At 37.6% G+C, this 27,218-nt stretch overlaps 16 protein-coding genes across 16 annotated transcripts; 9 read left to right on the plus strand and 7 right to left on the minus strand.

The window, feature by feature from the left end:
* The first annotated feature begins 128 nt into the window (after positions 1 to 128).
* Positions 129 to 1,001, plus strand: RHIMIDRAFT_13208 (Maleylacetoacetate isomerase). Its single transcript, XM_023605557.1, has 4 exons — positions 129 to 262; positions 313 to 433; positions 484 to 524; positions 578 to 1,001. Exons 1-4 carry the CDS (start codon positions 134 to 136, stop codon positions 941 to 943), a joined length of 657 nt encoding a protein of 218 aa, XP_023471582.1. The 5' UTR covers positions 129 to 133; the 3' UTR covers positions 944 to 1,001.
* A 45-nt stretch (positions 1,002 to 1,046) lies between these two features.
* On the plus strand, positions 1,047 to 1,934 carry RHIMIDRAFT_233295 (uncharacterized protein; the record flags this gene model as incomplete). The annotated part of the gene is made up of 7 exons (XM_023607930.1): positions 1,047 to 1,159; positions 1,226 to 1,252; positions 1,316 to 1,364; positions 1,423 to 1,551; positions 1,598 to 1,655; positions 1,713 to 1,763; positions 1,819 to 1,934. 7 exons carry the CDS (start codon positions 1,047 to 1,049, stop codon positions 1,932 to 1,934), a joined length of 543 nt encoding a protein of 180 aa, XP_023471583.1.
* A 147-nt stretch (positions 1,935 to 2,081) lies between these two features.
* Positions 2,082 to 2,937, minus strand: RHIMIDRAFT_243880 (uncharacterized protein; the record flags this gene model as incomplete). Its single annotated transcript, XM_023609995.1, has 3 exons — positions 2,082 to 2,722; positions 2,807 to 2,870; positions 2,893 to 2,937. 3 exons carry the CDS (start codon positions 2,935 to 2,937, stop codon positions 2,082 to 2,084), a joined length of 750 nt encoding a protein of 249 aa, XP_023471584.1.
* Positions 2,938 to 3,424: 487 nt separating this feature from the next.
* On the plus strand, positions 3,425 to 5,017 carry RHIMIDRAFT_254969 (cystathionine beta-synthase). Its single transcript, XM_023611133.1, has 9 exons — positions 3,425 to 3,527; positions 3,589 to 3,821; positions 3,863 to 3,952; positions 4,009 to 4,040; positions 4,092 to 4,178; positions 4,230 to 4,311; positions 4,359 to 4,435; positions 4,567 to 4,662; positions 4,708 to 5,017. The coding sequence occupies exons 1-9, from the start codon at positions 3,457 to 3,459 to the stop codon at positions 4,945 to 4,947; spliced, it is 1,008 nt and encodes a 335-aa protein (XP_023471585.1). The 5' UTR covers positions 3,425 to 3,456; the 3' UTR covers positions 4,948 to 5,017.
* A 115-nt stretch (positions 5,018 to 5,132) lies between these two features.
* Positions 5,133 to 7,715, plus strand: RHIMIDRAFT_310460 (uncharacterized protein; the record flags this gene model as incomplete). The annotated part of the gene is made up of 4 exons (XM_023614660.1): positions 5,133 to 5,332; positions 5,383 to 5,614; positions 5,665 to 6,229; positions 6,284 to 7,715. Exons 1-4 carry the CDS (start codon positions 5,231 to 5,233, stop codon positions 7,713 to 7,715), a joined length of 2,331 nt encoding a protein of 776 aa, XP_023471586.1. The 5' UTR covers positions 5,133 to 5,230.
* Positions 7,716 to 7,770: 55 nt separating this feature from the next.
* On the minus strand, positions 7,771 to 8,193 carry RHIMIDRAFT_233300 (uncharacterized protein; the record flags this gene model as incomplete). The annotated part of the gene is made up of 1 exon (XM_023607931.1): positions 7,771 to 8,193. One exon carries the CDS (start codon positions 8,191 to 8,193, stop codon positions 7,771 to 7,773), a length of 423 nt encoding a protein of 140 aa, XP_023471587.1.
* Positions 8,194 to 8,315: 122 nt separating this feature from the next.
* Positions 8,316 to 9,442, minus strand: RHIMIDRAFT_195573 (alpha/beta-hydrolase; the record flags this gene model as incomplete). The annotated part of the gene is made up of 5 exons (XM_023606053.1): positions 8,316 to 8,788; positions 8,846 to 9,030; positions 9,080 to 9,101; positions 9,161 to 9,265; positions 9,319 to 9,442. 5 exons carry the CDS (start codon positions 9,440 to 9,442, stop codon positions 8,316 to 8,318), a joined length of 909 nt encoding a protein of 302 aa, XP_023471588.1.
* A 56-nt stretch (positions 9,443 to 9,498) lies between these two features.
* RHIMIDRAFT_13338 (vacuolar protein sorting-associated protein 29-like protein) lies at positions 9,499 to 10,363 on the minus strand. The gene is made up of 4 exons (XM_023605570.1): positions 10,294 to 10,363; positions 10,160 to 10,234; positions 9,748 to 10,103; positions 9,499 to 9,693 (listed from the first exon to the last, which is right to left on the minus strand). Exons 1-4 carry the CDS (start codon positions 10,297 to 10,299, stop codon positions 9,555 to 9,557), a joined length of 576 nt encoding a protein of 191 aa, XP_023471589.1. The 5' UTR covers positions 10,300 to 10,363; the 3' UTR covers positions 9,499 to 9,554.
* Positions 10,364 to 11,309: 946 nt separating this feature from the next.
* RHIMIDRAFT_13361 (uncharacterized protein) lies at positions 11,310 to 12,031 on the plus strand. Its single transcript, XM_023605574.1, has one exon. The coding sequence runs from the start codon at positions 11,445 to 11,447 to the stop codon at positions 11,811 to 11,813; it is 369 nt and encodes a 122-aa protein (XP_023471590.1). The 5' UTR covers positions 11,310 to 11,444; the 3' UTR covers positions 11,814 to 12,031.
* A 2,136-nt stretch (positions 12,032 to 14,167) lies between these two features.
* RHIMIDRAFT_233303 (uncharacterized protein) lies at positions 14,168 to 14,764 on the minus strand (the record flags this gene model as incomplete). Its single annotated transcript, XM_023607932.1, has 2 exons — positions 14,168 to 14,613; positions 14,665 to 14,764. The coding sequence occupies 2 exons, from the start codon at positions 14,762 to 14,764 to the stop codon at positions 14,168 to 14,170; spliced, it is 546 nt and encodes a 181-aa protein (XP_023471591.1).
* A 2,097-nt stretch (positions 14,765 to 16,861) lies between these two features.
* Positions 16,862 to 19,080, plus strand: RHIMIDRAFT_310463 (DUF1446-domain-containing protein). The gene is made up of 4 exons (XM_023614661.1): positions 16,862 to 17,064; positions 17,123 to 18,221; positions 18,279 to 18,381; positions 18,437 to 19,080. Exons 1-4 carry the CDS (start codon positions 16,932 to 16,934, stop codon positions 19,019 to 19,021), a joined length of 1,920 nt encoding a protein of 639 aa, XP_023471592.1. The 5' UTR covers positions 16,862 to 16,931; the 3' UTR covers positions 19,022 to 19,080.
* Positions 19,081 to 19,292: 212 nt separating this feature from the next.
* On the plus strand, positions 19,293 to 20,852 carry RHIMIDRAFT_288678 (uncharacterized protein). Its single transcript, XM_023613586.1, has 5 exons — positions 19,293 to 19,445; positions 19,498 to 19,688; positions 19,742 to 19,943; positions 20,000 to 20,184; positions 20,237 to 20,852. Exons 1-5 carry the CDS (start codon positions 19,368 to 19,370, stop codon positions 20,775 to 20,777), a joined length of 1,197 nt encoding a protein of 398 aa, XP_023471593.1. The 5' UTR covers positions 19,293 to 19,367; the 3' UTR covers positions 20,778 to 20,852.
* On the plus strand, positions 20,838 to 23,159 carry RHIMIDRAFT_210794 (acetyl-CoA synthetase-like protein). Its single transcript, XM_023607180.1, has 6 exons — positions 20,838 to 21,422; positions 21,484 to 21,710; positions 21,768 to 21,874; positions 21,927 to 22,261; positions 22,315 to 22,609; positions 22,660 to 23,159. The coding sequence occupies exons 1-6, from the start codon at positions 20,897 to 20,899 to the stop codon at positions 23,111 to 23,113; spliced, it is 1,944 nt and encodes a 647-aa protein (XP_023471594.1). The 5' UTR covers positions 20,838 to 20,896; the 3' UTR covers positions 23,114 to 23,159.
* Positions 23,160 to 23,499: 340 nt separating this feature from the next.
* Positions 23,500 to 24,836, plus strand: RHIMIDRAFT_195540 (PP2C-domain-containing protein; the record flags this gene model as incomplete). The annotated part of the gene is made up of 7 exons (XM_023606051.1): positions 23,500 to 23,602; positions 23,663 to 23,743; positions 23,809 to 23,940; positions 23,992 to 24,065; positions 24,145 to 24,289; positions 24,352 to 24,435; positions 24,487 to 24,836. 7 exons carry the CDS (start codon positions 23,500 to 23,502, stop codon positions 24,834 to 24,836), a joined length of 969 nt encoding a protein of 322 aa, XP_023471595.1.
* A 9-nt stretch (positions 24,837 to 24,845) lies between these two features.
* RHIMIDRAFT_196301 (mRNA triphosphatase CET1) lies at positions 24,846 to 25,967 on the minus strand (the record flags this gene model as incomplete). Its single annotated transcript, XM_023606118.1, has 6 exons — positions 24,846 to 25,016; positions 25,066 to 25,166; positions 25,220 to 25,427; positions 25,474 to 25,595; positions 25,647 to 25,722; positions 25,782 to 25,967. 6 exons carry the CDS (start codon positions 25,965 to 25,967, stop codon positions 24,846 to 24,848), a joined length of 864 nt encoding a protein of 287 aa, XP_023471596.1.
* A 283-nt stretch (positions 25,968 to 26,250) lies between these two features.
* On the minus strand, positions 26,251 to 27,034 carry RHIMIDRAFT_182519 (Rho1 GTP-binding protein; the record flags this gene model as incomplete). Its single annotated transcript, XM_023605808.1, has 5 exons — positions 26,251 to 26,379; positions 26,441 to 26,575; positions 26,633 to 26,742; positions 26,793 to 26,880; positions 26,939 to 27,034. Coding segments are annotated over 5 exons (558 nt in total), but the record flags the coding sequence as incomplete, so codon positions are not given.
* Positions 27,035 to 27,218: the final 184 nt, after the last annotated feature.

Below are 27,218 nucleotides of genomic sequence, written 5' to 3' on the forward strand. Positions count from 1 at the left end.
CGTATCTGCCATTTGCAAGTCCTCCACCCCAAATATCCTGCTGAGTAATTAAAACCCTGATGACCGTTTGTTTTAAAAGACAAACTGTGAGAAAATATCTTTTCTTCTTTTCTTCTTTACTTAACAATACACAATGTCTGAACAAAAGCCTGTTCTTTATGGTTACTTTAGATCCTCTGCTTCTTATAGAGTTAGAATTGTCCTTGAGATAAAGGGGATCGAATATGACCAGAAGATTGTCAACTTGCTCAAAAAGGAACAAGTATGTGTATAAACGCGTTTATGAGTATGTAACTAATGTATATGAAATAGCTCTCTGAAGAATACAAAAAAGTAGTTCCTACTCAAAAGGTGCCTGCTTTCGTTACTAAAGAAGGCAGATTAATTCTTCAAAGTCAAGCTATCGTTGATTATCTTGATGACGTTTACCCAGGTTTGTATCAACTAGCTGTCATTTCATTGAAAAGCTTATTCGTCTTAAAGGACCATCTTTATATCCCAAGGATCCTCTTGACCGTGCTTATGTGAGTTTTATTTTTATTTTGTCTACGCATTTATTTATTTTATATAACAACAGGTTCGCGAAATTTGTCAAATTATTGCATGTGACATCCATCCTCTTCAAAATCTGGGTGTCTTGCAACGTGTTGCCCCAGACAACCAAGAAGAACAAAATGCATTTGCCAGAGAGATGATCACAAAAGCATTCCATGGTCTCGAAGCACGTCTTGCTAAGGTTGCTAGTAAATACTCTTTTGGTGATACCTTGACGATGGCCGATGTCTTTGTTGTTCCCATGGTATATAATGCTATGCGACGTGACGTTGATATGTCTCAATTCCCCATCTTGTCTCGATTGTATGATACCGTATCTGCCTTGCCCGAGTTCAAACGGGCCAGTCCTCCTGCTCAGCCTGATTGTCCTCCTGAATTAAAGCAATAAAAAGTAAGGTGACACACCATGACCCAGCCCTTATTCAAATCGAATTTTATGCAACCTGTCACATTTCGAGATTTTTCTCTCTTGTATTTTTTTATTTTTAAAGATGAGCATAAATTGTGTCATGTTGACTCAAGATGGCAAGGCGCCTGTACCTTTGCCACAGGAAAAGATGTTCTTTACACAACCAGACGTCAAGCTTATCTTGGATTGTAACGAGTAAATGATAATAACATGTAGTCTTTTTTTTTTTTATTTGTGTCCTAACCAGCCATGGATATATAGTGAAGCAGGCTATCCTGGAAACACTGGGTATTTTTCTATTTCTATTTAACATATAAGTGAATGTGTATATCTCTAAATGATCTGATATAGAGGGCACTATGAGTCCAGTCGTGGTACTGTCGTCTTGACAAATCAAAGAGTAGTGTACGCCAATTATATTTTTGTAAACAGAAAAAGTCTCATGAATTTTTTTCTAGATTGTTTATCTTGTAGATAAGCCTACACCAGGTTTTCAAAACTTGAATGTTCCCATATTAAACTTTAAACAATGGAGACTGGAACAACCTTGGTTTGGGGCAAACTATGTAGCAGGCACTGTTTTACCTGTAAGTGAGATCTCTATATCCCTTTATCCTTCCAACACTCGTTTAGGTTCCAGGAGGTGGATTAACAAGAGCAAGCCAACTTAAGCTCACTTTTGCAGAAGGAGGTTCGAGAAAATACAAAACGATATTTTTTTTTTTCCTCTAAAAAGAAATGATCATAGGTGCCATTGAATTTGCGGATATTTTGCGTAATTTATTGGAAAGGATGGGAGGTAATGACAAGATCATACATAAGAGGGGTTTGGTTAATCTATTTTTTTTTATTAGAAACAAATGAAATACCCAGAGAGTATGAACCATTACCTGAATACCCAGCACCACCAGTAGCATCATCATCAGAACAAGATGGTGATTTGCCTCCTCCTCCTGCATATTCCGCATAAGACCTATATACACGCACACACGCACATTAAAAAAGGTTTATTGATAAGGTCATTGGCACAGCCAGGAATAAAATTAAAGAAAAAAGAGAATACATCATCATTTATAAATATACAAAAAAGAGTGAAATACATTATCCAAAAAAATATTTATCCAAAGGTGGACACAATATGAGCTAATTGTAATAAGTCATTTCCATTTTGCTTTTCCTTTGACCGATCATTCTGTTCATCATCCTGTTTGTTGAACGCATTTGAATTTTCTTGCAGCCAAGTTCTCCTCAGCTGACTTCTTTGAGGCTGTTTAGGATGAAGTAAGGTGAAGGGTAAATGATTGGTTGCGCTTTGAGGCGTATAGGTCAAGGGACGATGCTGATAAAATAAATGATGGGTGGTCACAGTTTCTGCCACGGGTTGATTATTTGTACTAGAAGAAGCGGATGAAAGTGTGGGGCTTGATACCTGAGATGTTTTTGCGACAGTGGATAGAGGCAAAGGGAATTGATTGAAACGAGCGGTATTTGGAATTGTTCGCAGTGATTGATGATAATTTGAAAGGTGCTGATCAATAGTTAGTGGAGGTTCGATTTGAACAGGATCTGAGCGAATACGTTGATGAGCATGAAGACGAGGCTTTGGTCTTGTTTCTTCTGTTGTTTGAGTATTTGCTTGTCTCTTTTGTGATCGGCGTGATTTAGGTGACATATGGGTTCTATAATGCTGCATCATATTATCTTGACGTGAAAATCTGGATTGACAACCAGGGAATAAACAAGGAAAGTTCTTCTCTCCTGTATGTATTCGATTATGTCTCGCAAGATGACCACTTGAAAATGTATGAGTAACAAGAGAAGGGTACTGGTATCGTTATTTACCTTGTTGTGAAACTTTTATTGCATCCTGGTTCAGTACAATGGTATTTTCTTTTACTTTCTTCTTCTGCAGTATTCAATAGACTCACTTGTCTACCAGAAGCATTCTTGACTGATAATAATCCTTCATTCATTTTATATGTTTCTCTCTTTGTATGTGTATATATATATATGTGTGTGTGTGTGTGTAAAAAATTATTTATAGAAATAAAGTATAAAAAAAAGGATTCCCTTCCTTTCCCTTATTTTTTTGGGTTTTTTTCTTACTCAGATCATCTCCGCGGAACAAGACCCGTATTGGGGACTTGCTATTTATGTATGAAGTAATAAGCTTCCTACTGCTTGTACGTTTAAACAGATTTTTATTTATAAATAATTAAAACCTATAGAAATCATGATATGAAACAAAATAAAAGGCTAATTAATGAGATGTTACAAAAACTGGTTTATATCTTTTGACTTTCAGACCGATGGACCCTTTTCTTTTATAGGTGCTGCATTCAGTCATTTACAAATGGCTTATGTAAAATAACCATGATCTGCATAAAAAAACAAGATTGATTTCATTTGTGCATTCTTGCTGATCAAACTCATGCAGATAATTTTTCTATCTTTTTCCCTTCTTTTTCTTTTTTTCTTCTTCTCTAAACATAATGAATCATCATCAAGACTGGAGAGAAATAAAAGTATCAGCCTTGGTCAAGGATCAAAAAGTGATTGAGATGTAAGTTGTATATTTATAAAGATAACTTACAATAACCAATCAATCAATCAAAAAAAAAAAGCTCAAGTAAAATATCCATCGAAGAAGCATGTCAAGTTTTACTTGAGAATAACATATCATCAGCACCTATCAAACATGAGGGAAACTATATAGGCGTGTTTGATTATGGTGACGTGATTGCTTATATATTGCTCGTACTACAGCCCAAGGATAAGGAAAAGGAAGGCTATAGTATCCAAGATATCATGAATAAGGCGTTAAAGGGAGAGAAAGTATCTGTTGGTTTAGTGAGCGGTAAGTGAGGCATATTGAACAAGTTTGGTTAATAAGCATAGACCTCTCTCGAAAGAACCCATTTTATTCTATTCAACAAGACTCTACATTGTCATCAGCCATTGAAATATTTGCTCTTGGAACACATCGAGGTAAAAAATAAAATAAAATACATTTACTTGTTCAATGAACTTATTTGATGGACTAGTATGTGTACTGAAGCCTGATGGTGGAATACGAGTAATACAGTAGGCGTATTTCCCCTTGTTTATTACTTATTATTATCTATAGGCTATCCTGTCTCAATCTACGGTCATTCAGTATTTGTATGAGAATACGAAGCAATTTTCAGAGCTTGGTGAATGCATGAATAAGACAGTAAGAAAAAAAAAAAGGCTATGTTATCATTTTGTAACACAAATATAATAGATTCATCAGCTGAATCTTGGAAAAGAACCTGTGATAAGTGTTCCAGCTAATGCAACTGTGCTGAACGCACTAGTGATAATGAGTAACTATTGTGCAGTCCATCTTGGTTTTTACTAACAACGTATCAAGGTCAACATGGCGTCTCTTCTTTAGCTGTTGTGAGTAGTGATAAAATCATTGGAAACATAAGCATGACAGATGTCAAGGTAATCATAGCAAACAAAAAAAAAAAAAGGGAAGAAAGAGGGGACGTGCGCTGATAGCTGTGAATATGTGTGCGTGTGTGTGTGGTAATGGTAGTAAGGCGGAGATAACCTTCGATTTGTGTTCATTATAGCATGTGATGAAAAGCTATCGTCATGGATTATTATGGAAAACGTGTTTTCAATTTGTGAGTTATATAAAATTAGAGCAAGGCATCATAGAAGGGCAGGTAAGTAACCATAGAAACAAAAAGAAGGAAGCTAACAAACAATAGGATCGATTACCCGTATTTGATGTCCGTCCTGATACTCATTTAGGATTCGCTATTGCCAAATTACTTGCAACAAGGGCACATCGTGTTTGGGTAACAGATGAAAAGCAGCAACTACTTGGCGTTGTTTCTCTTACAGATATCTTTCGTATTCTTGCTACTGTGGCTGGCATTAAGCTACCAAATGAAAATCGTAGAACGAGTTTGAATGTTAGTACTTTCAACAGAAGGGACATAAAATAAAAAAAAGGTACACCTTTTCATGTTTATACTCAGCTACTCATCATCACCCATCATCATCATCATCATCATCATTATCATACACATTTAAAAAGCATGGTTACCTGAAAATCTTTTTTTTTTTCTTTTTTTCTTTTTACTTTTTTTCTTTTCCTTTTCTTTTTTTCTCTTTCTCTTTCTCTCTTTTTCATCAAGTCTATTTCATCTTTATTCTTTTTCATTATTTTCCCACAACTTCAGTCTTTACGCTCTCTTCTGAAGATTAAATTAATTAAAAACCCGAGTTATGCCACCCAAAGAGAATAGCAATAATAATAAAGAAAACACAAAAGAACAAGGCAAACGAAAAAAGATTGTCAAGGCATGTAAAGATTGCCGAAGAAGAAAGGTAAAGTGAATAGGTAAATGTGTGTGCAGCTGATAATAGTTACCACTTAGGTCAAATGTGACGGTGAAATGCCCTGCAGTACTTGTAAGAGGTCATCCATACAGTGTGTGTTCGAATCAAGCACACCTAAAAGAGGAGCCAACAAACATTATATTGAATCGTTAGAGAATAGAATACATGTAATGGAAAGAGCACTTCATTCACTAGGAGGAATGCAGCTAATTGAAGAAGCAGTCAGAAGGCAACAGATGATAGAAGAACAGCAGCAGCAACAGCATCAAGGTACAGTTTATATGTTTGTTTGTTTACTCCAAATTAACCTTGTTAAATAGGATTCAAAATAAATGATAATAATAGGTTCTTGCTAAATGAAATAGGAAATCCATACTACATTCAAGATATTTTACCAGGGGATTTTTCATCCACCAGCAGTAGTACAACAAGCTCATCACCTAATCAACAGCAGGACGAGTTGATTCAGTACTTTATGATCCAAATTCAGCCTTATTTTCCCATCTTTGTACCTACCTATTTTAATAGACTCTATCTTGCAAATGAGATACCTCATATACTTATTTACGCTATCTGTGGGCTATCCTTATTCTATCAACGAGAGGACGGGGAAGAATATATTCAGAGAGCGATGATCATGTTGGATGAAGCTATAGGAAAACCTTCGATCATGATTATTCAGACTCTCTTGATCCTTTTAAAATATTCAGAAACAGACCACGAAAAGAGCAAGAGTCTATTATCAAGAATCACAGAGCTATGCAAAATGCTGGATCTAAAACGACTAGTCTATCAACAAGATAACGATAGTAACGGTAGTGCAGAGGCTCTGGAGACAAGGAAAAGAACCTTTTATATGGTATTAAGATACAATGTCCTTTTATGGCAAGTATCAAAATAGATGTATAAAAATGGAAATTAACCTTTTAATATTTATAGTATGGAACAAAATTTGGAAATTGATAGTTATTTCATAAAGGATACAGCTGCACTCAGGACGAGTGATGATTTCGTATTTGATTCTTCAGTGATTACTTTATCCAACATTTACCAGCACTTACGCAGAATTACAAAAAGACAGGACGCTCAACAGGATAGTAGGAATAATCAGCAGGTCGTTGAAGAAAGTCTATTTATTATGCAGCTGCAGCTGATGATAGATAAGGATTTCATTCAATTGCCTCCTATCCATCAAAAATTAAAGTTCCCCGCAGGCGAATTGCCCTTGAATATCAACGCAATAACAAGGCTTTCCCATATTTATCACCATTTAAACATAATCCTACTCCATTTCCACTACTCAAAATATCCATTACCTCAGCCATCGTCCATTAATAACGATATCATTCAATACCCTCATCGAGACCTATCCTTGGCATCTTCGTCTATCTTGATCAGACTATTGGAAGGCATGCTGGCTGAGAATATCTATAAATTTATTCCACGAGGTGTTCACTTTCTACTGTACTGCAGTCACTTGGCTTCAACAGTCATCCAGCAACTGGATTATATGAACCACTTTGATGAATATCAACGATCGCTAAATCTTATCCAGCGTATCACCTGTGCCAAACAACAAAGGCGGTTTAGTCAAATCCCAGCTTCTTTACTTCAACTTTCATCTGCGGACGTATCAAATTTATCGATTCAATCACAACCTCAACCACAATCACAATCACAATCGCAGCCGCAACCACCACAATCACAGTCTCAACAACAACAACAACAACAACAGCAACATCAGCCACTTCACAATCTTCATGCGGCTCCTCTACAGCTTAACACAAAGAAATCACTGCGTACGACCTCTTGTGTTGACCTCAGGTCCGTCCAACGACTTCACTCTCAGCAACAACCCACACCCAACTTTACCCAACATCGTAAGCCGGTCGCCTCGGTCATTTCGTCTAGTACGACATCGACAAACCCTGCTCCTTATCGCCACGCTTCGTCTCCAACACTCAAGGGCCACCCTTCGCCTCCTGGTATACCTTACCCTGTGGTCCACGAAATTATACCTCAAACTACCCAATCATCGCTTCTTCGACAACCAGGCAAGATGCGAGTTCTCAGAAAGAGTTCGTCCTTACATGGTCTATCTAATACTTATCGACAACAGCAACAACTGTACCATCAACAACAATTACTACAGCAACAACAACAACAACAACAGCCAATGATGCCCATGTTTCAACATCCATCACCTCTTGATCTACATCGACCTTATCAACCAACACTCTTGGATTATCAAGATGTCAAAATGGGGTCCAATGAACTCATGGATGATTTTTCGCTTCAGCCTACTGATTTTAATTTTCTTAGTCATCAAATGTTTAATGATGAAAGAACAGAGGGGCATCCTCTACTTTAATTTATTGATTTATACTATAATAATAAATAACTGTGTATATAAATATATATATATCTTATGAAGGAGGAGGTGGGTGAGAGGGAATAGGTGGTCGGTGATGAGTTTTCAGAATGGACATCAAGTCATCTAATGTATCTAATGCTTTTGTCTTTTCTGTTGTCGTTGTTGGTGTTGTTGGTGTTGGTCTTGTAAATAGTTTATTCATATTCTGCTTTTCTACTTGTTGTTCCAGTTCAATAATGTATCGCTTTAATTGTTCATTCTCTTTCTCTAATCGTTCCATTCGTGCTGGCCAATCTGCCATGCTAGTCACTTTGGCTTCTAATTCCTTCACATACCGTTCTTTTCTCTGTCGAAAGGCTCTTTGTGCTGCACGGTTCTGCTCGGCTCTTCGACTCTCTGTTAATGTCTTTTTTATCTTGGGTTTACTATTATTATGGTTGTCTACAGTGTTGCTAGCAGTGGTATTATTTGACATATATACAAAGAGAAAAGAAATATATAAAAAAGAAAAAGGGCAAAAAAAGGAGATTCTCACGAACACTGACAGCAGTTTATTACGTAATGAACTGGTCGTATCATAACTGATTATGTAATAATTTAACGACGCAACTTGATTGCCCTTGTGAAATGTTCATCAATCTGTTGATTGTATTCGATCTGTCGTTCACCAGGTAAGCCATGTCCAGCTCCTTCAAAGACCTTGAGTTCAGCGCCCAATTTATCTGCGAGGTAGTAAGAGTTTCTGGGGTTAACGAGGTGATCCCAGGTACCCGTCATGACCAAAATCGGTATACCCGTCTCACGAATCTTTTGTAAGCGAGCCTCTGAGACATGATGGGTCATACAGGCTACCATTTGAGCCATATTACCCCATAATGTCTGTGGGCGACTGCGATCCATGCGAGCCAACTGAAGGGCGAGAGATAAGTCCTGGTTGGTCTGGTACTGTTCATACTCTATCTGAGTTGGTTTGGCGGCGAGCCATTGGGGCGGGTACACAAGTGCAAGCGATTGACTGATTCTTTCTACTGGGTCCTTGATAAAGATCAATCTTGGCAGAGTTGTTAGTGCTCTCCACTATAGGTATATATTCATCAGATTATACAAGTCTGTGTCATCAAGTCAACTTACAGTTGGTATCTGACGTCCTGCTGTCGTGCTTGTCAATACGAGCGAAGTAAATCGCTCAGGCCATCGAGAGACAAGTTCAAGGGCAATCATGCCTCCCATAGAGACTCCATCAAGATGAACGTTTTTTGTCCAGCCAAAGTGGTCCATTAGGTCAATCACGTCATGTGCCATTTGTGAAGTACTACGAACATTGGTACAACATTTTATGTAGACGACTTTTTTCTTTTTACCTGTATACGCCTTTTGGTGCATCTGAGAGAGAAAAAGAGGGTTTGTATTAAGCAAAGAAAAGAGGATTCATAAGTGCTTACCTGATAATCCCATACCACGATTCTCAAATATTAATACAGTGTATTTACCTGTCTCTGCCAAGTATTTTGTCTGATGTTCCCAGGCAAGACAGGTCGTATTTAGTCCTAACTAGAATGGTTACTGCTTTGGGTCTTGTAGAAAATTCAAAAATCCAAACCCATAATAAGAACAACATGTTCTGGCCCATTGCCATGAAGTTCATAATAAATTTTTACTGCAGGATCTTCTCTTCCCTTGGCTACTTCAACGTAGCCCCTTTCTCGTTGTGTGGATAATGACATTCAAAAAAAAAAAGAGCGAGAGAGAAAAATGCTTAAATAATCAAAATCACATTAAATTATAATAATTGGCTAGTTCAAAAGGAGAAAAAAGGAACAAAAGACATGTTATTTATCAAAGCACCTTTGTATCTTGAATACTCTTTTTATATTCAATCTTTTCCACCTTGACTTCATTATCAACCAGTTTATAAACATAGGTGACGATGTTGTTTCCTTGGATATCCATCAATACAAACGAAGGAATGGGATCACTTGATTGAGATATTAGTGTGCTTTTATCTTGTATGATTAACAAATTATTTTACCTTGTATCGGGTATAGCAGAATATGCACCTGTAGCACTTCCAGGATTAATAAAGAATCGACCGTCAAATTCATAGGCTTCAAATTTATGCGTATAACCACTCAACAACACATCTACTTCCAACTGTCTTGCTATAATATTCAGAGCTTCGATATCACCTCGAGGTATTACCTGGTGCCCGTGAATGATACCAATACGGAATTCACCTTCTTGAATCACCTTTGTCTGTGGCAAATCAACATCGTCAAACTCGCCCTTGACTGTGGTTAAATCACCAGCTATCGTTCTCAAGTACTGATGGGTCTCTTTATCCACTAGGTTTCCTGTACATAATATTCTTTGGATCTTGCCAGGGACCTAAAGTATCCCTATTGAGTTCATCACTCTGTCTGACGCACACATGTTATATTTACCAAGAGTTTTCTAAATTTCTCAGGCAAGCCATGAGTTCTGTAAGGAATATGCAGGTCTCCAATAGCTAACACAAGCTTCACCGAAATAGAAAAGTTAGTGAGCTGTTTTATAGTAATGTCGAATAAGACTTTACCACCATTTGTTTTATATGCAAAATAGCAGTAGTAAATAGCTGCTTGAGACAATTAGAAATTCACTTTCAGTAATGAAACACCATGATTGGATGTTGACTCCGCCGTAGGTTTGGCTACAGTCATATACCTAGATTTCGTATCCTTTTGGTATTTTATACTGAGTTTGAATAACACACTTGTATATATCTAAATCCTGCTGGAGGGAACCGTGTCCTCGACGACGATTTCTCTAAGGAAAACCGAAAATCTTCCTTCGCCTCTCGAAATGGCGCAAGAGATATCAAGCATGTTTTTACTTGCGTGTACATCTCTGTTCCACAGTATATTGCAGATTTTGCAATCTAATATATTGTGGGACTTTTTACCATTCGAGAGCTTCTTTTGTTCCAACCCCTTCTGCTTACAACTGTTGCATATCTAAATAGTTGATGGAACAAAGCTGTCATTAAATAACATTAGATTTATCACGCTGATTTCATTAGAATATCTTCGACGTTCGAAACTTATATACGCCAACCAGGACGTTCTTGAACTGCCTTGATCTTTGAAGGAGCTCCTTCTGCAGAATCCTCGTGACGCCGCTAACATGGACCTGGACAGTAACGTTGTCTTTGTTTTCATGCCATCTCCAAAAACTACCAGAAGAATTGAATCAGAATATTGGAACTTGCTTTTCCGAGCTGCTCTTTCCTTTTCTTCAGCAGATGGCCTAACTATATCATTGTCAATAGCCTTTAAACATTAAGCAATATTGCCATAATTACATTTGACTATTTTCTTGTTTCTTCGTTCTTTTCTTTTTGCGCTGCTTTCGATTTTGCTTTGTTTTGTTGTATTTTTTTCCTCCGTTGATCAGTATGTTGGCTATTTCTGCATTTGACCTTTGTCTGCCTTGGTAATCGTAGAAACGAAATAGTGCTGGCCATTCATCGTAAAAACGGAATAAGCGAGGTATGCTGATTAGAGCATCTGCGACATATGCATTTGTCTTTTCCATATCAACAGTTTTTTCCGAAGGGAAGCCTGTCTCTATTGTTTTTATACCAGCACTTAGTTTTAGCTTCTCTATTTGGCATGCTCTTCTTTTTGCATCATTGTAGCATTGCCTCTCTTTTTCGCTACATCTTCTTGTTTCTAGATTGCCCCCCTCATGCTGTATGGTCGTTGTGAATACATGTGTTCTTCCGGGATCTACAGCACAGAGCTGAAAACACTCTTGTACTTCTTGGTCAGAAAAGTCTTCCAAACCCAGTTGTATTGTCGCTTTTTCTTCTTTTGCCTTTCTTGCAAAGGTAAAGCATGCACCAAAACCATCTGTTTGAATACAGCAGGTAAATTTATTTTGACTCTCAAGAACTTTGTCCAGGCTTTCGTAGCCAAACTTCTTGAAGTTAGAAATCGAATAAAACAAGTTTACGTTGCCTTAGTAAGTGCCATCGCTCTTGTGTTTTGTAATTGCTTGCAACGCCTTTGTATTTATATAAATATATCGCCAATGGATAGACTGCGTGGGCATTAACGAAAAGCGTCTAGACATTTTTACTTTATCGTCTTTGTGCTCGTTACAAAGTTTTTCAAGTTCAGATGTCATAACAACCAAAGCAGGCACGAATTTTGTTGGAGAAACGGCAAGGTTCTTGACAGTAGACGGTATGGGAAGCCTAACTTGTAACACATTACATATAGGAAGTATTTGTGCTATATTCTGGATTGAAACAAGATCAAAGTACTGGATAGGTCACTTGGGTTCTCCATTTATTAAAATTTGCCAACAAAAGCCGTCATCCAACTTGTATAGAAGTCCTTTGGGCTTATCCTAATTATATACGTAATGAACATCGATGTCGCATATAAGTATATAAATATATAACTAAAAACTTATATTTGCCATATTAAACACGTAAGCTTTCAGCGTTTACATGTTTTCGGGACTGATTTCTCTACCGGCATTCAATCAGACATTGCTGCCAGCTTATTCTCCCATGACAATTATTAATGAATTGGAGGACAGGCTTCATCTCATCTTTTATGAAGTCATTGCTTCCTTCGGCTTCTTAAAATCGCTCCCTGATAGCATTCTCTGGCGGCAAGTCCAAGGAGGACTCACTGTCCGTGTCGTTTTTTATTCTTTGGTAGCGTTGCCTCAGTTTCTTGTTGAATCTTATACCACGATCTAACTGTTTGACAGCTTTCGTCAAACCGAGGAAGCGTGTAATGCCTTTTCTTACCGAAAAAAGTACTTTTTCATTTGTGATACAAATGAAATTCAACTTCTCAACAGGGCTTTCTTCTAAAACAGTTCTTGTTGCGACACGCAGTTGTTTGCAATGCGATAAAGCTGTTTCATTATTGGATCATCACCGTATGGGCAACTAACAACACTCTGTTGCTGGCACGTTAAGAATAGCGCAATTGTTACACAGCTTTGGTTAAACCAGGGAAGCGTATGATGTCGCTTTTCACTGATGTGATATTATCGGTGAATAGTAGTTTTACCTCTAAAACATAAGAATACGGCAAGATGGAATAGGTCTTTTTATGAAAAGAGAAAAGAAAGAGATTAGTGGCAAAAAGGAAGTTGATCTTTATATAAATGTTGTCACCTAATTACATCTTGTGAATTATATTGCATGCAGCGTCATCAGCTACAGATATCATGGATCAGTTTTGTAGGCTTAATAAGAGTATCGTATAAACAAGATGACTTTGGCTTGTGTACGTAATATATATCTGTTCTAATTTTTGCACAGGAGACGGATTGTTATCATCCATTCATCTTGCACAGCTAGTGCGTCTGAAAAACATCATTTCTTCAGTAGTCTGCGTATTTTGATGGTATCTACAAGAGGGCTTTTCTAAATTCAGGCTTGAATCTGTCATATGGCGAGATTGGCTTCTTCCAGGTTGTCTGCTTTCAAGAAGATTTCTTTGAAAAACCTGCAGAAATGCTCTGATACTGCTTCCTCTTATTGTCTATCAAGCTTTACTAAAAGCTACAAGACATGAGTTTTTGGCATTCTCCATAACTGGCCTCTCTATTGAAAGTAATGCCAGAAAATCTTCGGACCTGCAAATAGTAGCTGTGCATAATGCGGCCCTAATAACCATTTTTAGTGATTATCAGCAGTTTATTGAACCAATCCGAAACCTTGTCAACTTCAACCTCTTTTTTTTTATTATTATTATCACGAGAAATTTTAAACAAGTTTAAGCTTTTAAATAACAACTCGAATAAAAATAGTTTCAGATGCAAAAAGGCTGATGTGCACTCAGTGTAACCAATGCTATTCTTTCTCGCTTGCATTAAAAATAAATCAGGAGAGAGAAGATAAGCTTGCTCATAGAGTAACAATTGAAAGTTTATTGCTGAGTTTAAGAGCGTCTACTCTATTTACACATGTAAAAAAGAGTGTGAAAAGGATGCGCTTTGTACTTTGTCACTTGACCTGTAAACAAGATGCAGCTGTTCTTTATTTTATACATGTTAAAGGCGAATTCATTGGAACATAGCAAAGTTATATGCATCCTTATTTACTTGAAAAGGAATTGATAAGAAATAAAAAGGAGGGGGAACGTGTGTTTAGCAAAATGATAAACAAGTATAGAGCATGCATATATGATAGACCTGACAACTGAGTTCATAAAATGTGGATTTGGTACTCCCAACAGAAGAAGGTCATCTGACGATACATCATGAAATGAGTCAATCACTGTAATAAGGATGACGCATGTTTGAATAAAAGTTCGGAATGGCCAGACCGAAGATGAATTATTTATTATTTGATCGACAATGAATGCAATAATAGAAGAACTATGTACAAGAGAATAAAGAAAAAGGGAGAGGATATGTACATACGCATATGAATTAATGAATTAAATAGAAAGATCTTGTCGATGTTTGAGAACAAATTGATTCAAGCCTTGGTCGTCGACCCAACAGTTGTATTGAATTAACTTTAAGAAGGCGCGTTCGAGTTGATAGATTTCTTTCATTGAAAATAATCCACCACAGATCTCGTAAAGTCTTCTGTTGGTTAAAGTGTGTGTTGTCCAGGCTGAGTCTTTTAAAAATTTGGATGCTAATAATAATGCGCCAAGAAACATGCGGTGATTTGTATCGTCACTGCCAACAGCTCTCTTTGGTAAGTTGGATTTGGCTCTTTGCAAGTATATCAAGGCGACTAAGAGAGTTCTGCAATTGATGTCAGCTTGGTGAGTTACTTTTTGAACAAAGAAGACGAGTTCAGGTAATGATCTGCGTATGCTGGCGTTTTTAGGATGGGCTGGTAATAAATCACATAATGTCATGGCTGTAAAGTCTATGGATAAAAGGTTATTATATGTTGAATATATAAATGAATAGCTATTACCAATCAAGATAGAAGGCGGGCCTTTTCTTGTACATGTATTTGCTGGTTTATTGTGTGGACGAGTGATAATAAAATTAAAAGTGGGTGGTTGTTGAATCATGATTTTTTTTAAAAAAAAAAAAGTGAGAGAAAGAGAATCAAAATACGCAGAAAGGGGGAAATCTTTATAAGCATGCAAAAGCCATGCTTGTGTCATTATTTTGTCTCCCTTTCATAATTTTTTTTTTTTGTTCAACAACAAAAACCTCCTTGCTTGAATGCCACACACACGCACACACGCACGCATATACAAGCTACTATCCTTACCAAAATTAAGCTTGTTAAACACATCTCCTTAATACAACTTGACATTTCATCTATACTCACGTATGTAACTCCTTATAAGCGTATTGTTCTAGAGTGCAACAGGTATTTCATTCCGAGAGATAAGACCATTATTTCCTTCTTTAGATATGCCGATATCGAAAGAATAAAAGGAAAGACAGCTTTCACAAAGCATTGTTTACAGGTTTTGACGTTAAATTTTGTAATTTATCCTTTTATAAACTGTGTAGTTCGAAATGTATCACGTGTGATGCCTACATAAAAGTTGTCCATCAAACAATGAATGATAGAAGCCTCATTTAACTCTCTTATTAAAGGCTTAGCTCCTTTGGACGATATAGAGTTAAAATAGGCTAAATGAAAATAAATAAATATGCATCAAGCTTACAAGTTCTTTGACAACCTTATAAAGGTATGACAGGTATGCAAGAGTCTAGACTGAGCGGTGGCCATAAAAATGGGAGTTTTCATTTATGCATAAAGAAATATTTCTTTGTTTTGTTGAGCTTTTTCGAATGTTGGGTTTTTTTTTTTTGGGTATGTGTACACTTTATTTCAGATATAAGCATGAAACAAGGAAAGGATTCACATGAAATAAAGATATGAGACCTATTTATGGTCTATATAAAAATATTGTATGAACCATGTCAGTTCTATTGTTTCTTTTATAATAGACAAGGCTTGAGCTTATTGTTTCTCTACGTTCACTCAATATCGTTCCTGGACGCAGTTTCATTTCTGAAAAAACATTTTCTAAATAAATCAACGGAATACAGTAAGCCGAAAGTTACACTTGTCATTTATCGGTCTCGGAGCAACCGATCACTCTTTGTCACTTTGATCTACACACGTTTTATTTTTTCTACACAAAGACCGACAAATGATGCAATTATGGTGTAAAAAAGTGATCTGTGCGGTGTCTTTACATTTTCTTATCAACTCACTTTGTATCTTGGTTGCCAGTTTCTATGACAAGAGACATGTTTCATTTTATATTTCAAATAAGCAAGTCTCTATTCATTCAGCATGCTCATTCATTTATTGTTAAGTTTTAATCTTTGTTCTGTTTACTAGCCTTGTTTGGGCATATACACTAATATAAGATATATCTTCATATTATAGAGCATAAGGTGTCTACCTGAACACATTCGCGCTAACTGCCCTGATATGGTTAGACTGGCAAAACGTCGTGATTCCATGTCTACCATCCGCGCCTTCTTCAATGAGGTTATTTCCAACAAAGAACTCTATTGCTCTATTCATAGGACGAAGCCTTCATTCTATTGTTCCTGAGCCTTCTGAGAGTAAAACCATATTAGAAGCTGACCAGCTTGAACGATTACTTTTACTTTACTGGAAAACGGCATAATAAACCTCAGACATGCGCTAGTCGATGAACCATGATGATGGCTAGAGCAGATACATGATATCACTAGATGATATACTAAAACTGATCGTATTTAAATTGACACAAAGGAGGAATTAATAGGGTTTATTAATAACTTCATGTTAGTAAAAATGAAAGGAGCGATAAAGGTAGGGCTTTTTGAATGTAATCAACATCCAGGCATCTTATTTAGTTAACCGTTGATTTGTGACAAAATAAGCAAGAAAATGATGACAAACACATTATTTCCCATATGTGAAATATTCAGTAAAAGTAATCATTATTATGTCTTACACTTTAGGCTGTTGTAGCTTACCAAAATATAAATTCCTTATTTGGCTTTGTTTCCCTTGAAAACCACTAAAGGCCATGCCAAGTTCATCGGGTGGATAAAGTAGTTCGTTTGCTGCATAAGATTACAGTCACAGCATGTGCCTTTTCCGCTTTTTAAGGAAATTGGATATATACCCCACACACTCTTTTTTTCTTCTCTATTTCAAGAGCATTTTTACGTATCCTCTCTCCCTTTTTCTTTTATAAACATTATTTTCCATAAATGAGTATATCAGATCGTCCTGTCCGTATTGGTTGCTATTCTGCATTTTGGGGTGACTCTGTCGCTGCTGCTGTTCAACTTGTGGAGCATGAAGGGAAAAACTTAAATTATCTCGTTGCAGATTATTTGGCAGGTAAAAAAGAAAAAGAAGATGCATTGTTACAAGATAATTAACAAAAAGCGGACCATAGAAATTACCATGGGCATCTTGGCTGCTCGTCGACAGCGACGTATCATGATGGGCAAAGACACAGACCGAGGCGCAGACTATATAGCAGAATTTCTTACACTGGCGCTATCTAAAATCTTGCCAGACATTGCTCGTAACGGCACTAAAGTGATCACAAACGCTGGTGGACTTGACCCCGTTGGGTGCAAGAAAGCTATTGAAGCTCTGTTGAACAAAATGGGTATTCAGAATATCAAAGTGGCTGCTGTATGGGGTGATGATGTCTTGAGCGACAAAGAAGACAAAACATTAGGCGCCTTTAAAGGTGCTCATCCTTTTTCTACCTTGTCTGTTACTGAACATAATTTGGATGCAGATCGATTGCCATCCAATGACGAGCCGATCGTCTCTTTGAATGCTTACTTGGGTGCCAAAGGAATTGCAGCTGCATTAGATGAAGGTGCTCACATCGTAGTTACCGGCCGTGTTGTAGACTCTGCTCTCGTGGTTGGTCCGTTAATTCATGAGTTTGGTTGGAAAGAAGAAACAACAGAGAAATATTACGATTTGCTTGCATCTGCATCTTTGGCAGGACACATTATTGAATGCGGCTGTCAAGCGACGGGTGGTAACTTTACAGATTGGCATCTTGCCGCTCAATCACCTTATGGCGGGTATGCGAATATGGGTTACCCTATTGTTGAATTCACAAGATCAGGGTCATTTGTAGTTACAAAGCCAGAAAAGACAGGCGGTTTGGTGACTCCTGCAACTGTATCAGAGCAAATGCTCTATGAAATTCTGGACCCTGCCTTGTATCTCTTACCGGATGTTATTTTGGATATGCGTCAAGTCACGTTAGCCCAGATTGGGCCTAACCGTGTTCTTGTGTCAGGCGCAAAGGGTAGACAGCCTACACCTTTTCTCAAGTGTTCAGGCATCTTTATGGATGGTTTCAAGATCAGTATCGAACTTTTGATCGGTGGTATAGATGCCAAAAAGAAAGCTTTAGCGGTTGGTGAAGCGGTCATTCGACGTGTACAGGGCATGTATAAAAAAATGGGGTTCTCTGACTTTAGAGGCTATAATATAGAAACTATTGGAGCTGAATCTTTATTTGGGTATAAAGAATGAGCCTTGTCTGAGCAAGCAGTTCTGCTTACTTTTTTTTTATTTAGACCACACACAAAAGCAAGCAATAGCCGTGAAGTTATGCTACGACTAACCGCTCATCATGATAACCCAAAGGCATTGGGTCTGGTTGCTTTGGAAACTATTCCAGTAAGTATTCTATTACTGCTTGGACCATTGATATTAATTATATGAGCCGTGATAGTCAGCTACATGCATGGCTCCAGGAATTACTGGTAGTGGCACTGGACGCCCAAGACCTGTTCCAAATCTTGTTCATTTCCCATTACTTGTCCCTAAATCTCAAGTGACTACATACTACGTTGCTGGTTCAGGGCCAGAAAAGTCTGTGCCATGGGGTTCTTGGGACTCGTCCATGTCCTATAGTAAGCCTTTGCATGTGCCTGCTATTCCTGAAATCACGCCGAGGAAGCCTTTGGTTAAGACAGCCCTTATCAATGTCGCATATGGTCGCAGCGGTGATAAGGGCGACGTGTGTAATATTGGAATAATTGCTCGAGATCCCAAGTATTTACCTTACATCAAACGCTCAATCACGGCAGAGGCTGTTGCCAACCACATGAAGCATCTTTGCAAAGGCAGTGTTGTTCGATTTGAACTTCCCGGCTCGCATGCTTTTAACTTTGTCCTGACTCATTCTCTTGGAGGCGGTGGTCTAAGTTCCCTTTTGATCGACAGACAAGGCAAGACGTTTGCTCAGATTTGCCTGAGCGGGCTCTATGTAGAATTGCCTGCATCTATGATTCCTGAGGAAGCAGCCAAGCTATAAAGATAATTTTCCTTTTTAATAAATAGCTCTCCTATTGCCTTATCTTTCTACTTGCAAAAAAACAATAATATCTTTTAAAAGGTTAATAGTAAATGTATACTACTTAATCGATCGCTCAGAGTTTGATCAACCTCTATCCTAAACTCAACTTGGCTACTAAGATAAGTGTAAATTCCTTTCAAAACAGCTTGCGTGGTTAAAGCTCTTCATGTCTTTTGAAGTAACTGAGTCAATTAGGTTTGCATTTTGTATCACAAATATTTCAATGCCAGCACATTTTAACAGAAATATACCGGTCGTTCGGAGAGAGGGTGTCATAATTATTACTGTCTCTTTTACTTCTCTAATGAGTTCTCAAGTTCAACAGTCTATTACTGAAACGATTAAACATCTGGACAAGGAGCTTCGTGATATCAGTCTCAAGGTAAGTCTATGACTCAAAATAATATTGGACCAACCCGAGTTTTCTTTACTAGATCCACGATGATCCAGAATTGGGCAACCAGGAATTCCATGCCCATGAGCTACTCACAGACTACCTTGAGAAGAAGGGATTTAAAGTGACACGCAATGCAGTTGGCCTTTCTACTGCCTTCATTGCTGAATTTTCTAACAGCAAGTCGGGTAGACGTGTCGGTTTCTGCTGTGAATACGATGCTTTACCTGGGTATATGTCCTCCTGTACTATCTTTTTGAGAAATAAGCTGACACTTTTGATAGCATAGGACACGGCTGTGGGCATAATTTGATATCCATTCAAGGATTAGCCTGTGCTATCAGTATCAAAAAGTTGATGGAACAGGATCTAGTCAAGGGATCTGTTGTTCTTTTTGGCACACCTGCTGAAGAAACAACAAGCGACAAGTTGAACTTTGTGAAGGAGGGTGTTGTTCAGGATAAAGTGGATTTTGCCATGATGCTCGTAAGCTTCTACATCATTTACAAAACCGAAAGACTGAAATTTAAACATTTTTGTAGCATCCTTTTGCTAAAGACGGCTTATATCCCAATATGTTGGCGCTAGATTCACTTGATGTTGAATTCTTTGGTAAAGCTTCTCATGCAGGCATGGCACCTTGGAATGGTATCAATGCATTGGATGCCTTGATGCAAGCATTTGATAATATTGGAATGTTGAGACAACAAACATTACCTACAAATAGGCAAGTATATCACCTCCATAAAGTTCTATTGTGTATCTAACACCTATACTAGAATTCACGGCATTATTACCAAAGGCGGAGACGCAGCCAACGTGATTCCTGCTTACGCTTCGGCTAAATTCTATGCTCGTTCTCTCACCAAAAATCAATTGGCTGAACTCAAGCCCAAGATTGAAAACTGCTTCAAGGCAGCAGCCCTTGCCACTGGTTGTCAAATCAAACTCTCCTGGGGCCCCTTGGGCCCTATTGACGACGTCTTTATGAATGACACCCTTACAGCCGTCTATAAGACGTATATGGAAGACGAAGGTGTATCATATCTGCCTCGCACAGAGGAAGAAAAGATAACAAGTGGAAGTACTGATATGGGCAATTTTAGCTACGTGGTACCATCTATTCACCCCGCATTTGGTATTTGTACCGATGCACCCAACCATAGTAAAGAATTTACAGCCGCAGCTAGAACCGAAATAGCACATAAGCGCACACTCACTGCTGCCAAATGCCTTAGCTTTACTGCTGCTGATGTTTTACTCAAAGACGAGCTGTATGACCAAGTCGTCAAAGACTTTAAAAAAGGAAAGGCACAGTAAGATACATGTGCAACCCTTTAATAAATAAATAAGCCTTTCCTTATGCAAAACAAATTCTCACGAGTTTTAGACCGCATTAAACATTCTTTTTTACTTTTTCTTTCTCTTTAAAATCAGTCATGATGAATACAGTAGAGAATGAACATGAATTAATAGACGTAGAGCTCTGGAAAGCTGCAGCCAAACAGATCGATTGGTTTGAGCCTCCTACCTCTGTCTTGGGTCGACGTGACGGACCAAATCCATACATATGGTTTCCGAATGGTACGCTTAATACATGCTTCAACTGTCTTGACCGTCACTTGCCTTCACTTGCAAATCAGCCTTGTCTCATATACGATTCGCCTGTGACCAACACAAAGATGACATTGACATACCAGCAAGTGCTCGATCAGGTCCAGCTGCTGGCTGGTGTCCTACGATCTCACGGTGTGCACAAGGGTGATACCGTCTTAATATATATGCCGATGGTACCTGAAGCTGTCTTTGGGCTCTTGGCATGCGCTCGACTTGGTGCGGTCCACAGCGTTGTCTTTGGCGGATTTGCACCTAAAGAGTTGGCAAAACGAATAGACGATTGTCAGCCCAAGGTTGTGTTAACAGCAAGCTGCGGTATTGAGCCAAAACGCGTCATTGCCTATAAGCGTAAGTTTTTCACAAACACGAAGAGGACTTTCTTACTTATCGGGCTTTTTTCTTTATGTAGCCTTGTTAGAATCTGCATTAAGTATGTGCAGATATCAAGTGCCTACACGCATTGTGTATCAGCGGCCTAACCAGGTGCAGGCAGAACTAAGAAAAGGCGATTTTGATTATTATCAGGAAATAGAAAAAGTTCGAGCCCAGAATAACGCTGTCAAGGAATGTGTTCCTGTGTTGAGTGATGATCCTCTATACATTCTTTATACGAGTGGTACAACAGGGCAGCCAAAGGTGAGATAAGGAAGGGTGTTGTCGCTGTTATATGTATTCACTATTCTCTTTTTTTAGGGCGTCGTTCGCTCTAATGGTGGAAATGCTGTTGTGTTACGGTGGTCAACTGAATATGTATTTAACATAAGAAAAGGCGACACAATCTTTACTGCAAGTGATATTGGGTAAGATATCTTTTTTTATGGTATGCGGCTTACTAGACGGTATAATGTATAGATGGGCCGTCAGTCACAGCTTTACAGTATATGGTCCTCTTCTGACAGGAGCAACCACGATCTTGTACGAAGGTAAACCTATCGGCACACCCGACGCAGGCGCGTTTTGGCGCTTGGTGTCTGAGTATGGCGCCAAGACGATGTTTACAGCGCCTACAGCAATGCGCGCAATCGCACGTGAGGATCCAAAGGGAGAGATGGCCAAGCGATACGACCTAAGCAAATTGACAAGCTTATTCTTGGCCGGTGAACGAAGTGATCCTGAGACACTCAAGTGGTGTCAACAGTTGGTTGGGGACCATTGCACGGTGATTGATAACTACTGGAGTACTGAGTGTAAGTTTGAAACGATGTGATGATATAGTATTTTTACTAATTAAAAAAAAAAGTGGGTTCGCCTGTGACAGCCACTTGTGCAGGCGTAGAAAAGAACCCGCGTAAGGCAGTCAAGTGGGGTTCTGCCGGTCGTCAAGTGCCTGGGTCAATCATTTGCGTATTAAAGGAAGATACATTAGAAGAGTACAAGGAGCCCAATAAGTTTGGCAATATCGTCTTGAAATTGCCTCTACCGCCTGGTGCATTTCCTACATTATGGAAGAATGATGAAGGGTACAAGAAAAGTTATTTTGACAAGTTTCCAGGGTACTACGATACCGGAGACGCAGGCATGATTGACAAAGAAGGGTAAATGTGAAAACACGATGTCATGGGCTTGTATTTATGATTCTTGATAGGTTTGTTCATATCATGTCAAGAACGGACGACATTATCAATGTCGCTGGCCATCGCTTGTCGACTGGATCGATTGAACAAATCCTCATCTCCCATCCTTCTGTAGCCGAGTGTTGTGTGGTTCCATTAGCGGATCAATTAAAGGGTCATGTGCCCTTGGGTATCCTTGTACTCAATCGAGCACATGAAGATACGAAGCGACTGATAAAGGAATTGATTGAAGCTACCCGTCGAGATTTGGGAGCTATTGCTTGCTTTGAAAAAGCAGTGATTGTGCCTCGATTGCCCAAAACAAGAAGCGGAAAGGTGTTGAGAAGAAGTATTCGTGAAATGGTAGACGGTAAACCAATCGTGGTACCAGCAACTATTGAAGATGAAAATACTCTATTTGAGATTTATGAAATATTGAAGCACAATCAATTGATTCCATTTAAACAAAAGACTTCAAAACTTTAAATAAAGATGTCCCTAGTTACGACAAGATCATCTCTTAGTCTCCAGCTATTCACCTTTGTCTTTCTTTTTTCTTATTGTTTCAGTACAGTTGAATCAGCCTTTGCAAGTGTACATTTAAAGATATTATATATATCTCATTTCTTTATTTTTGGCGGGCTCTTGTTTACTATTTGCACAAAAAAGAAAGACGTGTGTGATGTGTATGCGTTTCTCTTTCTTTACTCTGTCTGAAATTAAAAAAGTACACAAAAAGCATTCTAAACCATTTTTATGCCAAGTTCAATTTCCTTGTAGTCTTATTGGTGGACTTGTTTTCTTTGAAGTACTAAAGTAGTGCTTGTCTTTATTTTTTTTATTTCTTTCCTCTAAAACATATTCTATACTTTATGGGACAAACATTACCAGAACCAAACAAGGAGAAGTATACAAGCGAAGGAAATGATAAGAAAGTGATGTATGGGGCATCATGTATGCAAGGATGGAGAGCGAGTAAATATAAATTAAATGTTCATACTACAAATGCACCAACGTTATTATTATGATTTATAGACATGGAAGATGCTCATACTGCATTGACTTCCTATGCAAATACTGGTGCTAGTTTCTTTGCTGTATTTGATGGGCATGGAGGTATATAAATAAGGTTTATTTTGATCGTATCCGTTCATTCTGTGTAACTGCTTTATGTGTGGCAGGATCTCAGGTTGCATCCTATAGTGGAAAGACATTGTATAAAAAGATCATGAATTCACCTGCATTTGAAAAAGGAAGATATAGAGAAACAATTCGCAGTGGTTATTACGCTATCGATGAAGAGCTTAAGCGAGGTACAGCAATGTAAACAAAAACAAAAACAAAATGTCTCATTCTTTTTATAGACCCTGAACTCATGAATAGTAACTCTGGATGTACCGCTGTGGTTGCTATAGTGACAAAGAATGATGTACTTTATGTGGTAAGGATAGTAACAAAAGAAACCTTTTTTTTTTTTTCTCAAGTACACAATGTCTCATCATCACTTATCCATTTAGAGTAATGCGGGGGATTCAAGAAGTGTTATAAGTACAAGAGATGGTAAAGGTGTACCATTGACACAAGATCATAAGCCAAAACATCCAGATGAACATACAAGGATAAAGAATGCAGGTGGATTTGTAGAAAATGGACGTGTGAATGGTAAGTATGACATGTATATACACAATGATGTATGACGAGTGACTTATTTTAATGCGACTCAGGCCACTTGGCTTTATCTCGAGCACTCGGTGACTTTACTTTTAAATCAAATACCCAATTGACACCAGATAGACAAGCTGTAACAGGTTCATATCTTGAAAATACATATATGGAATATGCTCATGGTTTTTTAATAGCTGAACCCGATATTATTGAACATCTCATTACCGATCATGATGAATTTATGGTACTAGCCTGTGATGGTATATGGGACTGTCTATCAAGCCAAGAAGTGGTTGACTTTATACGCTGTAAATTATGCGAACATAAATCATTAGGCATAATCTGTGAAGAATTGATGGACTTTTGTCTGTCTGAGACGGATAACTATAGTGGCATCGGCTGTGACAATATGACAGTGATCATTGTTGCCTTTTTGAGAAAGAAGACACCTCAACAGTGGTATGATTGGATGGCATCCAAATCACCACCCAAGATGCCAATTAAAAAGCAAGTATTGTTGACACAAAAGGAAGAAGAAGAATAAAGTCAGTATTTATTGCTTCAAGGCGCTTCTACCTAATACGCGAATATTATTTACAAATACTTCAATCATTTGTGTATAGTGTGATGGTTCTTTTCTACTGTATTTTAATCTTTCGGCTGCAAGAAGCTTTGAGTCTGCAAACTCCAACTCTAATTCATGGCGTGGATCAGAGTCCTCTTTCTATAATGTAATGAGTTCATTTTATCCCAAAACAACAACAACAACTTACACCCGATTTGACTTGAGTCAGATCAAAACTGATCCCTCCGTGTTGATATGATATCCGATCCTTGGCTCTTTCATAAGTACATTCCATGTTTGGTTTTGGTCCTAAAGGGAGATAATATAAATATCCAATGTTGAAATAAAACTCTTTAGCTTACGAGGATGTTCAACATTGATCGAGATTCTAAAGTCCAATGGTTGATTAGGTGCATGAACATTAAGATCAGCAACACGTTCCTTTTCAATAATGCCATTAGGTACAATCTGTCCCTGTTGGTCCACTGTCACTCGCCATCTTCCTTTTGCGTTGGGTATGTCATAAAACTTGTCAATCTCGTTGGTATGCTTATATCGAATACGCTCTCCCTTTTAAAAATAAATGAGTGTTATGTTGACTTTTATTTAAACTTACTTTATAGTCTTTTGCCTGTGTCTTGTTGACCATATCATTAAGTAACTTATTAAAATGACGATGTTGTTCTAATGACATGTTTGTTTGAAAACGAACACTTCTCTCATGCTCTGGTTGTAAAACTATTTTTGTGTGTATTAATAAATGTCAATTTGAACTTTTTGTTTTTTTACTTGTTTCTGTGAGAGCATTCAAATTAATTCTCCTGTTTGTTCTTCTATCTACAAAGATGCCAAACTTTGCTTCAATCTAACAAAAAAAGTGTCAATATAATCAATATATTCTTGATTATTATTATAATAATTTACTTCCACATTCTTATAATGACAATAATTTCCTATGAAGTCTGCAATATATTTAATAACGTCGTCAACTGGCCTAATGTGGAGAATAGAAGGCTCTCTGACTAGATGTTGAATATTTGGTTTCTTTATCTCAGGCTCTTGTCTTTCTAGTTCATCAGCCTTTCGCTTTTCACCCGTTGTTGAATCCATAGTAAAAGAAAGAAAAGAAATAGCTTTACAAGCCACACAGATGTAATAAGAACAACAACAAGAACAGAATATAAAAAAGAAATTATATTATTATATTTTTTTTTGTATATAAAAAAAGGAGGGGATTATATGGGCGTGTATCGCTGTACGTGCGTGTGTGTGCGTGTGTGTGTACTGTGTGTTGTGTTCATATAAAAAAAAGAGAGAGAGAGAATGGTAAGTTGGTCGATAGATAGGTGTGATGAGTTGTTGTTGCATTTTACAAAACAGTGCATCCTGGCTTCTTCTTCTTCTTGTTGACCATTAATGCGGCTCTTGTTGCATGTTCAAATACTTCACGAACACCTTCTCCTGTCTTGGCAGAGCATTCAAGATATTGATAAGCATTAATTCTTCGAGAAACTGCAACACCCTTTTTATAACGTGTGTTACCATCATTTTATACACATTAATTATTATTATTATTGTTTTACCTCTTCAAAAGAGACAGGTTTTTGTGAGTTTCTTCGAAGTTCTTCAATTGTTGCAGGATCATTTCTTAAATCTTTTTTACATCCAACCAAGAGAATGGGTAGACCTTGACAGAAGTGAAGTACTTCAGAGATCCACTATAGAGAGAAAAAAAATGTTATAGCTCTGTATTTAATATATATTTATATTCCTACCTTTTCTTGAACATTTTCCAAAGAATCAGGAGAATCAACAGCAAAGCAAATCAAGATGACATGAGAATCAGGATAAGAAAGAGGACGAAGACGATCATAATCCTCTTGGCCTATCATTTATTGTTAGTATTTTTTGTATTATAAAGTATATTTTATTTACCTGCTGTATCCCATAAAGCTAATTCCACGTGTTTTCCATCGACTTCGACGTCAGCTACGTAATTTTCGAATACGGTGGGAACGTAAAACTATGTTTTGTTTTCCATAAATATTTTCCATTTTTTATATATAATTTATATATCAAACCTCAGGGAAAGTGCCTTTGGAAAAGACAATCAACAGACAAGTTTTACCACAGGCACCATCACCAACAATGACAAGTTTTCTTCTGATTTCAGCCATCTTAAGTTGATGTTAGAGAGATGATGACGACTTTTTTATCTTTCTTTTTTTTACCTATTCTCTTTTCTTAGTTCAATAAAAAAGAAAAAATATAAAGAAAAGAAAGAAAAAGAGAGAGAGGGAAAAAAAATTTGTTTCTTTTTTTTCCCCGTTTTTTTCTTTTTTTTTTTTTTTTTTTTTTTTT

The sequence above is a fragment of the Rhizopus microsporus genome (assembly GCF_002708625.1).
Source record: "Rhizopus microsporus ATCC 52813 unplaced genomic scaffold scaffold_1, whole genome shotgun sequence".
Taxonomy (NCBI): Eukaryota; Fungi; Mucoromycota; class Mucoromycetes; order Mucorales; family Rhizopodaceae; genus Rhizopus; species Rhizopus microsporus.